This window comes from Mixophyes fleayi, chromosome 8 (genome assembly GCF_038048845.1).
Source record: "Mixophyes fleayi isolate aMixFle1 chromosome 8, aMixFle1.hap1, whole genome shotgun sequence".
Classification (NCBI taxonomy): Eukaryota; Metazoa; Chordata; class Amphibia; order Anura; family Limnodynastidae; genus Mixophyes; species Mixophyes fleayi.
In genome coordinates, this window is record NC_134409.1 from 59,709,553 (window position 1) to 59,724,547 (window position 14,995).

A 14,995-nucleotide genomic window follows, 5' to 3' on the forward strand; every position below is an offset into this window, starting at 1 on the left:
CGTTTTGGAGGCGTGACCCACATGATGTGGACGCCTCTAATTGGAGGAGATATGTTACAATCACTGTCAAATCTATAGACAGTCTCATTGGATGACATCTCTGACGTTTTATGGGGGGGTGGCATTCAGATTATATTAAGTGAATCGGACCATTCATCTGGTTGCCTTGAAAAAGCTGTATATGAGAAATGCGCGTTGGCGTTCGCCCTGTTGTCTCACAATAATCTTGTAGGGAATAGTACCTCTGTCCTCCCATTTGGAATCTAGCACCTTCAGCTGCACCCCAATCTCTATTATAGGCATTTTATTAACCTTATTACTATATGCTGACAACCTACGTACATAGACTCCTCATTACATGTGAACATCTTTATCTATTTCTATTTGAATCAGCAGACCTATTTTGATACTGAACTAAGTGCTAATAAGATATTTATTAGCCACCCAGTATCCTACGTTTTTTATATTATTATCAGATACCTTATATTACTGGAAGGATAAGCTATTTATAGCAGACTAATTTATACCAACTTTGAGGGATAAGATCTATTCTTTGAACTTAATAAAGATTGTGAACAACACCTGTAATTACACTTCTTACCAATAGAGGTCATCTTAGTTGTCTTTTGACTACTGGCTATTGCTAAAATATATGTGCTATAAGCTATAACCTACATAAAATTACCACCTATACAAACTATATCCCTGCAATGATTGCTATCATGTGGAGGAGATACCAACCACATTAAATTAGCATTAATAATACAAAATAAAGTGACAAACAAGCCAGACACATAATAATGTGCTTATTGATGGGGCAGCTCGGTGGCTTAGTGGTTAGCACTTCTGCCTCACAGCAATGGGGTCATTAGTTTGATTCCCAACCATGGCCTTAGCTGTGTGGAGTTTGCATGTTCTCCCCCTGTTTGTGTGGGTTTCCTCTGGGTGCTCCGGTTTCCTCCCACACTCCAAAAACATACTAGTAGGTTAATTGGCTGCTATCAAATAGACCCTAGTCTCTCTATCTGTGTCACGGTTGTCTGTATTTCTTGATCTGATTCTGGACCCTTGGGCCTAGCTGGAGCAGGACTGAAACAGAAACTAGCAGCCTGGATGATCTTCCTGCTCATGTTCTTGCTGAAAGTAGAAAATTGCAGGGAAATGAGCAGTCTGGAAATGCTGATAGGAACAGTGCACTTGGTAATGCTGACAGGAACAGAGCACTTGGTAATGCTGACAGGAACAGAGCACTTAGTAATGCTGACAGGAACACTGGAACCTGGAGCCAAGAACTATCCTCTGGAGAGAAGTGTGTTGTTCTGGCAATGAACCAACTGAATTTGGTTGGTCTGGAATGATCACCTGACTGATGGTCCAAGATTGCCGTGCCCATGCAGCAGAACAAACAGTATGTGTTTGTTTGTTTACAAACGGAGGTGTGGAGGACGGGAATGCTGCAGACGACCAGAAGAGACCCAGGTAGCCGTGATATGACAGCGGCGGATGAGGTAATTGCGGCTAAGATCCCGATTTGTGACAGTACCCCCTCCCTTACGAGTGGCCACTGGACACTTAGATTGGGGCTTATTTGGAAACTTGCGGTGAAATTTTTTGATGAGAGATGGAGCGTGAACATCAGAAGCTTTGATCCAGGCCCTCTCTTCTGGACCATAGCCCTTCCAGTCGACTAGATATTGTAAGGTCTTATGTCGAAACCAAGAGTCCAAGATCACTTTAATTTCATATCCATCACCATGTTCAGTCTGCACTTCAGGAGAAACCAGTTTGGGTGTATAAAACCGATTTAGCACCAGTGGTTTTAAGAGAGAGATATGGAAGGAGTTGGGTACCTTGAGGTAAGATGGTAAATGTAATTTGTAGGACACTGGATTGATGACCCGGGAGATGTTAAATGGTCCAATAAAGCGAGGAGCGAATTTCATAGATGGAACTCTGAGGCGTAGATTGCGAGTAGACAGCCAGACTCTGTCTCCAGGTTTCAAGCTTAGACAGGGTCGTCACTTTTTGTCGGCCTGAATTTTGTAGCGTTGGGACGCTTTAAGTAGAGATTCCCGTACCTGGTGCCAGTGGCCTGCAAAATTCTTTAGGAAAACTTCAGAGGCAGGTACTGAGGCTGTAGGAAGTGGAGTAAACAAGGGTACCCTGGGGTGTAGGCCATAGACCGTATGAAATGGAGTGGAAGCAGAGGATTCGTAATAGTGATTATTATGAGCAAATTCTGCCCAAGGAAGCAGATCTACCCAGTCGTCTTGATAAGAGGATATGTACAAACGGAGAAATGTTTCTAAGTCCTGATTGACTCTTTCCGTTTGCCCGTTGGATTGGGGATGATAGGCCGAAGAGAAGTTTAGTTTGATCTGTAGTGCTTGGCACAAGGAACTCCAGAATTTCGCCACAAACTGAACTCCTCTATCTGAGACAATTTCTTCAGAACACCCAAGCAAACGGAAGATCTCCTTTATAAATAGCTGAGCCAGTATAGGTGCTGATGGGAGGCCACAGAGAGGAACAAAATGCGCCATTTTGGAGAATCGGTAAACGATGACCCAGATCGTATTGAAATTATTAGAATTAGGCAAATCAGAAACAAAGTCCATAGAAATATGGGTCCAGGGTTTGGTGAGAATAGGCAGAGGTAAAAGTTGACCAGCTGAAGATTGTCTTGAACTTTTATGTTGGGCACAGCTGCCATATGCGGAAACAAATTGCTGAACGTCCTGATGAAGCGTAGGCCACCAGTAGCTTCTCCATATGAAAGATTGAGTTTTGCGGATGTCTGCATGACCGGAAAATCTGGAACAATGTGCCCATTGGGGCAATTTTTTACGCAGATTCTCAGGAACAAAAGTTTTCCCCTGGGGAGGTGTATTGTCAGGTCTACTGACTGCAATGCTGAGTGGGCTGATAATAGGTCATGGATCCACAGTGATGGAATCTTCCTCTTTCACCATAGAACGTGACAAAGCATCAGCCTTGCAATTTTTGGAACCGGGACGGAAAATGACATGTATATCAAATCGAGAAAAGAATAGTGCCCAATCGGGCCTGATGTGGATTCATGCACTGTGCAGTTTTAAGGTAGAGCAGATTCTTGTGATCTGTGTATATTGTGACAGGATAACGAGCTCCCTCAAGTAAATGCTTCCACTCTTCAAGCGCCAATTTGATGGCAAGCAGTTCTTTTTCCCCTATGGCATAATTTCGTTCCGCTGGTAAAAACTTTCGGGAGAAGAACCCGCAGGGATGCCATTGTTCATCAGCTGTTTTTTGGGAAAGAACTGCCCCTACTCCGACAGATGAGGCATCAACTTCCAAGTAGAATGGACAGGTTAAATCTGGTTGCCTGAGTATGGGAGCAGAAATGAATGCTTGTTTCAGAAGTTAAAAAGCAGTTTGGTCTTCTTCAGACCACTTGGCAGGATTAGCTTCTTTCCTGGTGAGGGCGGTGAGTGGTGCTACCACAGTAGAGTAGCCACGAATATATTTTTGATAATAGTTAGCGAATCCCAGAAATCGCTGTACTGCCTTTAGTGTAGATGGTTGTGTCACGGGCACTAGGAGTTTTGACCCAGAATTCACCAGATGTAGCTTTACCCACCAGAAGCGCGGAGTCTAACACAGTGGCTGGTCTTCTCCAGGAACTCCCGCAAGGAAGTATGGGTTTTAGCGGCTTCCACTGTGCAGGTCGCGGCCCTCTGGGGAGTATGGTGAATATGCGGATACAGCTATACACAATGAGTACACGGATCTGCTTAAGCTGAATAGAAGAGGGAATGCCAGAAGAGATATATATATATAGTCTCTGAGTAGTAGAAACAATGATGACCCGGCAAGTATGATGGCCAGTAATAATGAGAAGAGAGAGTTCCGAAGTGCCTAGCACGCAGGTAACTTAAAACAGGCAGATGCTTGACAACTGAAGAAAAGTCTATATGAGCAGCCAATAATACAGTGTAGTAGAAGAGTCAGCGACTCGCAGCTATCACTACTGGTGCACAGTAGAACTTAGTCCCGATAATAGATAAAATACAATGTAGCTTGGAGTAGGCTGCGGCTGACAGGTATTACCACTGGCGTGGAGTGAAGACTTGTCCAGGTACAGGTAAAATACGAGGTAGCATGGAGCGGACTGCGGCTGGCAGGTATTACCACTGGCGTGGAGTGAAGACTTGTCCAGGTGCAGGTAGAATACAAGGTAGCGTGGAGCGGTCTGCGGCTGGCAGGTATTACCACTGGCGTAGAGTGAAGACTTGTCCAGGAGCAGGTAGAATACAAAGCAGCGTGGAACAGTCTGCGGCTGGCAGGCATTACCACTGGCGTGGAGTAGAGACTTGTCGAGGTGCAGATAAAATACGAGGTAGCATGGAGCGGACTGCGGCTGGCAGGTATTACCACTGGCGTGGAGAGAAGACTTGTCCAGGGGCAGGTAAGATACGAATTAGCATGGGGCGGTCTGCGGCTGGCACGTATTACCACTGACGTGGAGTTAAGACTTGTCCAGGAGCAGGTAGAAAACAAGGTAGCGGGGAGCGGTCTGCGGCTGGCAGGTATTACCACTGGCATGGAGTAGAGACTTGTCCAGGTGCAAATAACGTCCACAGCAAACAGGTACCATAAACAGGAACAGGGAACTCCTTGGTACCTCAGCAGAATGAGGACCAAGAACAGGCAAAGGTAGAAGGACCGCAGGTGTCTTAAATGGTGAGAAGTAATTAATCATCCAATGAGGAGAGGAACAAGGTTTTAACAGTCTGTAGGTCTGCACATGCGCAGACCCCTGGTCAAGATGACGGGCGGCCACGGCGCAAGACAGGCGCCGGTAAGACAGAGAGAGACCTAGGTCTTGAGCCAGAGGAACTAACAGTCCGGTCAGTGACTGGTTGAGGCCAGTTAAGAATAGCTTGCACCCTCTCTGGGTCCATACGGAGACCAGTCCCTGAGATAATATACCGCAAGAATGGAATGGATTCAACTTCGAAGGTGCATTTTTCAAGCTTGCAATACAGTTTATTCCTTCTGAGACGGCTGAGAACCTCTTTAACATGTCTGCGATGGGACTGGATATCAGAGGAGAAAACGAGGATATTGTCCAAATATACCACAATAGTATGGTACAGTAAGTCCCGAAAGATTTCGTTTATGAAATTCGGAAAAACTGCTGGGGCATTGCTCAGACCGAATGGCATGACAATATATTCGTAGTGCCCATCCCTGGTGCTAAAGGCGGTTTTCCATTCGTCGCCACGCCTGATGCGAATCAAATTGTAGGCCCCGCGGAGATCTAACTTTGTAAATATTTCGGCACCTTTGACTCAAATAACTCTGTGATGAGGGGCAGAGGATACCGTTCTTATGGTAATGTCAGTGAGAGCTCGGTAATCGATGCAGGGACGTAATCCACCATCCTTTTTCCTTACAAAAAAGACCCCGGCTCCTGACGGTGAAGAGGATGGGCGAATGAAGCCCCTTTCCAAGTTCTCTTTTATATATTGAGACATAGATTTTGTCTCAGGGATAGAAAGAGCGTAGACGTTTTACTCGGAACAAGATCAATGGGACAGTCCCAATCCCGATGAGGTGGTAGAGTTTCAGCGGCCTGCTTAATGAAAATGTCTGTGAACTCTTGGTAGGCAGAAGGAACTGGCAAAACTTCTTTATCAGAGGTGGAGCAATGTGGAAGAACACATTGTAAACAGAACCCGAAACAAGTTGGAGCCCATGCCAAGATTTGTGGAGTTGACCAGTCGATATGGGGGTTATGCGTTTGAAGCCATGGAAACCCGAGAACCACAGGACTAGTGGCTTCTGGGATGACCAAAAAGGTAAGAGACTTGGAATGTAGAACTCCTATTTGGAGCATCACTGGAGAAGTCTGATGCGTAAATGGTACCCCCTGGAATACGGCTACCATCAACCACAGAGAGAAAGATGGTCACGGGAATTTTCACTAGTAGAATGGCTAGTTCAGCAGCTAATTTTGGCAGACATGAAATTCCCAGCTGCTCCAGAATTCAGCAGGGCTGAAATGTATTGGGAGCCTTGAGCGTGTTTCAGGGTGACTGGGATAATACAGTCCCTGCCTTGTGGGGAGCGAAGGGCCACTCCTAGGCTCACCTCCTCATCGTCAGCTAGGAGGGTGCGTTTACCCGGCTTGCGAGGACAATAATGTAGCAGATGTCCGGAATTTGCACAGTATAAGCAAAGTTTCTCTCTAACTCGCTGTTCTCGCTCGGTGGGTGAAAGACGTGCTTTGCCTAGTTGCATGGGTCCTTCAGGGAAAGGAGACCCGTCGAATAGGGCAGATTTTGGGGTGTTTCAGCCTCCTCCTTTCTAGAGCTCTCTCTCTGAACTGAAGATCAACCCGATTGCAGATGGTAATCAATTGGTCTAGCGTTGTAGGTAAGACCCGAGACGCTAATACATCCTTAATGTGGTCAGACAGGCCCTGCCAGAAGACCACAACAAGAGCATCATTATTCCAAGACAGTTCAGAGGAAAGTGTTTGAAACTGAATGGCATATTGGCCCACGGACTGCTGCTTCTGCTGAAGCCGCAGAATATCTAAAGCGGCTGACGTTGTTCTTCCAGGCTCGTTGAATATTCTGCGGAAGGTAGACAGGAAACTATCAAAATCAGATAAAATTGGGTCAGATTTTTCCCAGAGCGGTGATGCCCACGCCAGAGCTTGCCCTGATAGTAGCGAAACAATATAAGCAGTTTTGGTACGTGCAGTAGGGAAATTCCCGGGTTGTAATTCAAAGTGTATAGTACACTGGTTGAGAAACCCGCTGCAATTCTTCGGATCGCCATCGTATTTAGCTGGCGTGGGAAGATGGAGTCCGGTTTTAATAGGAAGTGAAGCAGGTCTTACTGACTAGGGCGGAGTATAGGATGATTGACTGTGGAATAACTACAAGGTATCCATACGCGTAAAAACATCCTGCAGGAATCTCAAAATTTGCCCCTGGTTAGTTTCTTGTCTCTCAATGCGTTCAGCTAATATTTGGACAGAGTCCTCCCTCGGGGTATGTTCCCCTAGCGGATTCATTGGGCCAGAACAAACTGTCACGGCTGTCTGTATTTCTTGATCCTATTCGGGACCCTTGGGAATAGCTGGAGCAGGACTGAAACAGAAACTAGCAGCCTGGATGATCTTCCTGCTCATGTTCTTGCTGAATGTAGAATATCGCAGGGGAATGAGCAGTCTGGAATTGCTATCAGGAACAGTGCACTTGGTAATGCTGACAGGAACAGAGCACTTAGTAATGCTGACAGGAACACTGGAACCTGGAGCCAAGAACTATCCTCTGGAGAGAAGTGTGTTCTGAACAGATCACAGCAGCAGGTTTAAATAGTGTGTCCCAAACAACTATTGGCTGATCAGTTCATTTGATCAGCTACTGAATTTGGTTGGTCTGGTATGATCACCTGACTGCATCCAAGATGGCCGTGCACATGTAGCAGAACAAAGAGTATGTGTTTGTTTACAAATGGAGGTGTGGAGGACGGGAATGCTGCAGACGACCAGAAGGGACCCAGGTAGCCATGATATGACAGCGGCGGATGAGGTAAGTGCGGCTAAGATCCCGTTTTGTGACAATCTGTCTGTGTGTGTATGTTATGGCATTTAGACTGTAAGCTCAAATGGGGCAGGGACTGATGTAAGTGAGTTCTCTGTACAGCGCTTTGGAATTAGTGGCGCTATATAAATAGCTGATGATGATGATGATGATGATTCATCCAAATTTATTACGTGACAACAGGGTTTTTGCAGTTGATCTGTAATTTTTAGTTCACATCCATTGCACTCCCCTTGCTTTTAAATGTCATTGCTTTTTTCTTATTATGATTATTTGTCATTTTTAAATTTACATAATAAAGTTTATATTTTTAAAATATTCAATTTACATCACAGAGTGCCCCTATATGCACCTCTCTTTTTCTCTCTGGCTTCTGTTAACACTGCAGGATGTATCCAATACATATGTGGAAAAAATAGTCCCAATAGAAAGCACAGATCTTTTTTTTAATTAAATTATCGTCACATAATAAAGTGATTAAATGATACAATAGTTGTTTTTGTAAAGACAACTGGAATGCAGACAGCATTATTAGGTCAACAATTGAAATGTAGACAGTATTAAGTCGACAATTCGAATGTACACAATATTATGGCAACAATTCAGATGTAGACAATATTATTAGCTTGACAATAATATCCCTTGCTCTAACCTTATATTACGCACCAGGCTCTCAGGGCCTGTTACTTACCCCTTTGCTGTTTTTCTAAGCTGCCCGCTGTCTCAGATATTTGCCGGATTCTGCCCAGTCTAACTTCACTCCAGAGATCCCTCCAAAACCAATACATGTGCATTTCCATCTTGGATTCACTCACCTGCTCTACCTCAGCCAGAGTACTGCATCAGCTCTGCTGACTGCAGCTTCCAATGCAGGGATAGCAGTCTCCACTCCATGGTTTGCTCCAAAACCAGTACATGGGTGCTGCCATTTTAGATCTAGTTACCTGATCTATCTTAGCCATTCAGAGTGCTGCTTCAGGCCAGCTGACCACAGTCTCCAATTAGGTAACAACAGTTAGTATAGAAGGACTACCTGTTGCCAGTGCAGCATTGATTCTTCAGATGTGATCCTGGTCCCCAGCAGTCTGCAGTCTTCTCTGTTATTCCTGCTCAGACAGTGCAGTCTGCATTCTGGTTTCAGGCCGGTCCAGCAATCTGGTCTCAGTCCAGTCTGGCAATTCGGTTCCTGCCTAGTCTTCTTTGCTAGTCTGATCACTGTCATAAGCTACTACTACTATCACCATCTGTACCAGTCCTTCTACTTCCATGCAAAGAAACATCATTAGGCCACACAGCTTTGTTCATGTAGCTACCAGCTTAGCTCCTGGAATACAACCCAGGCTGGGTACAGACAGATCCTCAGTTGTGGCACCTTATCCCTATCCCTAAACCACTAACTCTAACCCTAAATCTATCCCTAACCATATCAATAACCCTTTTAAGGAAGAGGGGTTGTGGTGAGCGCTCCCTACTGAGGCGTAGTGTAGGCAGCCTGGCGGATTAGATAAGGGAAGTTCCAACCCTTAAGGTATAGACAGTGGATCAAAGCAATATCCCCTTGGCGCACAGTGTATACACTTATTACTAAATAAATGTCTTTTATTGCTCAATAATTCAAACGTTTGATATAAACAATTGAAAAAAATTGCAGTATAGGTTGCAACCTTGTAAACACAAAGTATCACTGATTACATAAATACATTTGCAATAAGGTGTACATGGATAAGTAAAATGTAAAGCAAGTTACAGTGGGCTAGGCTAGTAGCCTTCACACACCCATATATAACTGCATTATAAGAGTTCAGTATAAGTCCCAATGGTGAACCCTCTTAGGCACCAAATATCAATGTCCCAATGGTAAAAACAATTAGATGTAGCTCCCAACGGAGTCCAGGGTTACACGGGTGCTAGAGAGTATAAGGCAATTCCAGCGGGTCTCAATGGTATATTATAGTCCAAAAGCGTAGGCCCAAATATCGGTATTGATAGTCCAAAGACTAATAAGTCATAAGAGCAGACTGGCTACTGTCCCGATAAATGCTACGGGTTTCCGATAACATCCACTGAAATCATAGCAGGGAGATAAGTGCAAAGGTCCAGCCAGTGGGTCAGGAAACTGTGGATACTCACTTACCCTATCCAGGGCTGGTGTGCTCTTCCCGAAGGCTGCCTTGTTGCGTGTAGCTGCAGCTGGGATCCTCGATGTGTGCCACAGTCGCGGCCGCGGCTGGGTCAGTTCTGCGCATGCGCATGCGGCGGTGTGTAAGGAAACGGTCCTCAGTAAGTTCTTATGTTAAGAACAAGTGGTGGTCTGAGGTCCAGTATCCACACCAACGCGTTTCGCTGGTCATTTATTTCATATCCTGTGGTTACACCCTGTGATTCTTCCTCCTGCATTGTTCCTGTAATTCTACTGCATTAGGATATCATCATTCATTCTGCTGATCTGTTTCATTTGTGAACCTGGGACTTACCTGTGCATTTCCCTGTATATACTGCCTGGAATCTTCCCTCACCTTCCATTTACCTGCAACTGCTGAATATCTGTAACCTTATCGTCAATACAAAAAGCACAGAAACCCTGCCTATGAAGCCTATAGGCCTGTCTATCAATCCATCATAGCCCTGAGCCAATTGGAGATAGGCCCTCTAACAACCAATCATGCCACTTAATCCCATCCTGGGCGTATTTAAGAAAAAGCTCTTTCCATAAGGATCCATCCATTTCCCTGATGAAGCATTGAAGCGAAACGCGTTGGGTTGGATACTGGACCTCTCTAGCACCCGTGTAACCCTGAACTCCGATGGGAGCTACATCTAATTGTTTTTACCATTGGGACATTGATATTTGGTGCCTAAGAGGGTTCACCATTGGGACTCATACTGAACTCTTATAATGCAGTTATATATGGGTGTGTGAAGGTTACTAGCCTAGCCCACTGTAACTTGCTTTACATTTTACTTATCCATGTACACCTTATTGCAAATGTATTTATGTAATCAGTGATACTTTGTGTTTACAAGGTTGCAACCGATACTGCAATTTTTTTCAATTGTTTATATCAAACGTTTGAATTATTGAGCAATAAAAGACATTTATTTAGTAATAAGTGTATACACTGTGCGCCAAGGGGATATTGCTTTGATTCAATATCAATAACCCTAACCATATAATACTGTCTGCATTTGAATTGTCGAACTAATAATATCTCTACCATGCGATTTTTGACCTAATAATAATGTCGACCTAATGTTGTCGGCTTTCTGGATGTCGACCAAATGAATTTCTAGCAGACAACTGCATACCACTTTCTCCCGATCTATCAGGGGTTACTACCCTGGTATTGCCAGCGTTAGCCCCCTCCGGTAAAGAAATTTGTCTGGTTTCTCAAGGATTAGAGGTACATGTACCACGCTAATCCTTTTTTTCACATCACTATCTAAAGATAGCAGAGCATATTAATAGAATACTTTTTTTTTTAATTTAAATAAAGCATCTTTCTAATCATAGTTAGGGGAGGTATCTTTTTATGTTTATATTTTTTATATACTGTAATTTTTAATGTCTTCTAATCTACTACCTAGTTCTGATAAGGTACATTTCAAACAAAATTCATAACTTTCAGTGACTACAATAACCCTTGACATCTAGGCATAAGTGTTTTTGAAGCAGTTAACATACAAAATAACTTTATAATTGTTGACTTATGCATAAATCCCAATTGTCACGATTTCAGTGGGACTTTCCTGATTTTAGGGCTCTGTACTGCTGTCTAGCCCAGGGACATGTTTCCACGCTGCTGGAAATGTTGGGGGAAGGGAGATATCTGAAGGGCTGTCTAGTGCTTTAAAATGATAGGCAGCCCTCACGGGGAGTGACCATGCCCCCATCCGGATGTGGCCATCCCCCATGTCCCACTGCAGAGGATCAACATGTTGGGAGGTGTGAAGAAACGAGTTTGATAACACCTTAACCAGCCTGTCCCTCGTTTCTCACAAAATGTGGATTATTGTTATGAGCCGCGGCGGCTCTGGGCACCGCCGCGACTCACTCCCGGGGGTTGTGTCAGCGTCCCAGCCGTCGTCAGGACAACTGGGACGTCATTTCCTCCAGGTCCCGGCCGTTGCCTAAGCAACGGTCGGGACGCTCTCAGATGCTAGCGCAGAGTCCCGGCATATGATAGTCGGGCGCATGCGCATTATTGGAATTCAGCCCAGCTGGGCAAATTATCCTCCCGGCAGGCCACTTCTGATTGGCCATCATTTGTTTAAAAGGCAGGAAGGGACAAGCCTTCCCTGCTGGTTATAGTTCCAGCTTGCTGTTGCTTGCCTGCTACAGTTCTTTGCTCTAGTTGCTATTGGATTCTATTTATTGTTGCCGACCTTTGCCTGTTCCCTGACTTTGTTTGATTGCCTGTGCCCCTTGACCCTTTTGCCTGGACTCCTACGCTGCTGATTTGCCCGTGACCTCTGACCTCGGTTCCGTGTACGGTTATTCTGTCTGCTGCCGGCCCTCGACCCTTGCCTGGATTTCACTCTGCAATTACTCCTTTATGCTACCGCTGGGTTCTCCCCAGTCAGCGCACAACTCACGACCCTCAGCTGTCTGCGGCCAAGTCTGTCCCCACCACTAGGGGCTCCAGTGAAAACCAGACTTCTGAGTAGACTCCAGGTTTTGTGTTGCTGGCTGTTGGGGTTCCTAACAATTATATCATGTTCTTTTTATAGCCCTTGCTTTTGTTCCCAACTCAGAATACAACTGCAGTGTCTAATTACAGGTGGCTAAGGAGATTGTAGCTCATTGTAATTATGTGTATTGTTGATCTTGCAATAAAGTTGTTATTCATTGTTCTTAAAGTGAAGTCAGGTGGGTTATGGCTAAGGATAAGATTCCAGGATACAGGTAAGGGGGCTGTAGCTACATTTATTCTCTCCTCCTTTCTCTACAGGAAGCATGGAACAACTGGGGACTCTGTGACATCACAAAGTAATGTAAGGGGTTAATATCAGGAGGGGTTAATTGTTATCTGATATTTGTAGGTGGGGAAGGCCAATTAGTACCCATTGTCCTCCACAGGACTTCCTGAGACATTCTGTCTGTGAAACCGCAAGGGAGCTTCAGTGGAATAACAGCTCACCTCCATTAACACTCCAACACCCTGATCCAGCACTCACCAATGTTTAAAGAGGGAGAGAGCCAGGGGTTTGCCCAGGGATGGGGAAAACATTTTAAATTTGAACCTAGATATAAGGAGCCACTCCAGGGGAGGGAGAGGATGTTTATTCTGTGATTTGATTCCTGGAAGGTGAAAGATCTGGTGTTAAGTTGCCATTCTCTACCAGTGAAATACATCAGCATAACCATAGGTCATCAAGTTAGGACAGCCAGGTAACTAACTCCTTAAGCTAGTGGTGTAAGGGACAGATAATGTGGTGAGCCTGCCTGGCATTTATTTACTGTGTATATATTCTAGTGATTGTTTTTTTTTTACAATAAATGAATTGTTTTACTTTCTAAGTGCATTTGCCCAAGTTACTATATGAACTTTAGGAGGTAGTTCCCTGTCATAGTGAGGCACCCCTGTGTGGCCAGCCAGCATGAAGTGGGTAGAGTTGGGCCAGAAAATCCGATATCTTCACAGGAGGTATGACTTAAGACATGATAATTAATAGATTATAAAGTTATTTGTGCTAAGAAATTAGTAGGTATGTAATTATATAAAATGTATTTTTAATAAAATTACAATTGACTTGCATCTAAACATGGTCTGACTGGCAAATGATCATTTCATAAAAAAAGATACGGAAGTTTAATATACACTCACAGAACTTAAATTATCCAACTGTAGACCCAATAGTAAAAGTGAAGAGAAAAAGATCTGCAAGCAATGATTGCAATGTGGGCATAGATTTTGCTGATATGTAATCATGTACATATTTCACAATTTGCCATTTATATAAAAACAATCTGAATACTGATCATTTGTTATTTTAGAAAAAAATAAATAATTAAATAAATCAGCCAAACCTATGCATTTCAGATCACTAGACCATCCACTTGTGAGACATTGAGAGCTACCAACAAATTTTCCATTTGGCGTTGTAAATCCATCATTACATTCATATCGCAAATATTCTCCAATATCAAATTCACTTTTATGTGGTTGGTACTTTCCATATTGAAGTGATGCTATGCTACAGGTCTCTGTAAGGTAAAAAAAAAGTAGTTTTAGTTCATATCTTAACATTTTTTTAACTTCAATAGTATTTTTATTAGTTTTCAAAATTTAAGGGGTACAGAAAATAAAGAAGGAAGGTGGAAGGGAAGGACAAAAAAAAGGAAGGGTAGGTGGGTACATAGTGGGAAGGAACACAACAAACAATACAATATCTGTAGTACACTTAATATGAATAGTCAGGAACCTTATAAGCCACTTGTTCAAAAAAAAAAGTTATCCTATGTTCTAGCCACCTGGAGGAAGCTATGGAGACTGATGAGGAGTATCATTAAGCGAGGGTGGATTGAGAGGTGGAATATAGTTTGATTGGGCCGAAGGTGCTCCTTCACCTTCTGTTATAGTCGTGCCAACTAAACCACCTCATTAATGGGGATGAAGGGACAGTAGAATATGTCATGCCCACAGTCTCCATTTCAAAGTTATATTGTACTATGGTCACTACCTTCTTTATCGAAGATGGGAGTGGTGATTTCCAGCTTTGGGCTATTGAAGCCCTTGCAGAAATCAAAATATGACCAAACACATATTTAGCATAGAGTGGAAATTGCGGAGGGAAGTGATGTAATAATGCAACTTCAGAGACAGGAGTAAGAGTCTGGGCAGTAACTTTATTAGCTAGCTTAAAAACTTGCATCCAGAACGACTGTATGAGATTACAATTCCAGAATAAAGGCATTATGTCACGTGGAATACCACATTGTCTCCAACAGAAATCTTAATGTTTTTTGGAACTATAGTTCACTAAGTTATAGGTACATAACCTTGGAAATTGTGGTGGATGTAATAATACAGATCACACTTGAAGTAATCAAATTGTAAATAAAAATAGCCATGGCAAATAAAGCACGCAAGACCATGGGGTCTATTTATTATTGAGAGAAAAACCGTACATTTTTGAAAATGGGAGTTTTCACCGGATTTAGAGTTTTCCCTTACATAGTAAAGCCCCCTTGGCCAGTGAAGACTATCATCAGCTATCGTCACCTAAACATTTTCTCTTTTGAAAAATATGGAAAGTGCAAACATAAACAGTGAAAGGGAATTACAGAGCAAGCCTACTAAGCTGAAACAGTGCAGAGCGGGGACTGTGGAAGCACAGACAGCATCTCCAACCCTCACCACCAAAAAACTTTGCTATGGGATCCGGCAATGTCA

At 43.6% G+C, this 14,995-nt stretch overlaps 1 protein-coding gene across 3 annotated transcripts in view; it reads right to left on the reverse strand.

The window, feature by feature from the left end:
* LOC142099296 (coagulation factor XIII B chain-like) overlaps window positions 1-14,995 on the reverse strand; it is a 341,745-nt gene that overhangs the window by 203,802 nt on the left and 122,948 nt on the right. For all 3 annotated transcript variants that reach the window (XM_075182612.1, XM_075182611.1, XM_075182613.1), the window contains one exon: window positions 13,630-13,806. In XM_075182612.1, coding sequence (XP_075038713.1) covers window positions 13,630-13,806 — 177 coding nt within the window. The remainder of the gene's footprint in view (window positions 1-13,629; window positions 13,807-14,995) is intronic.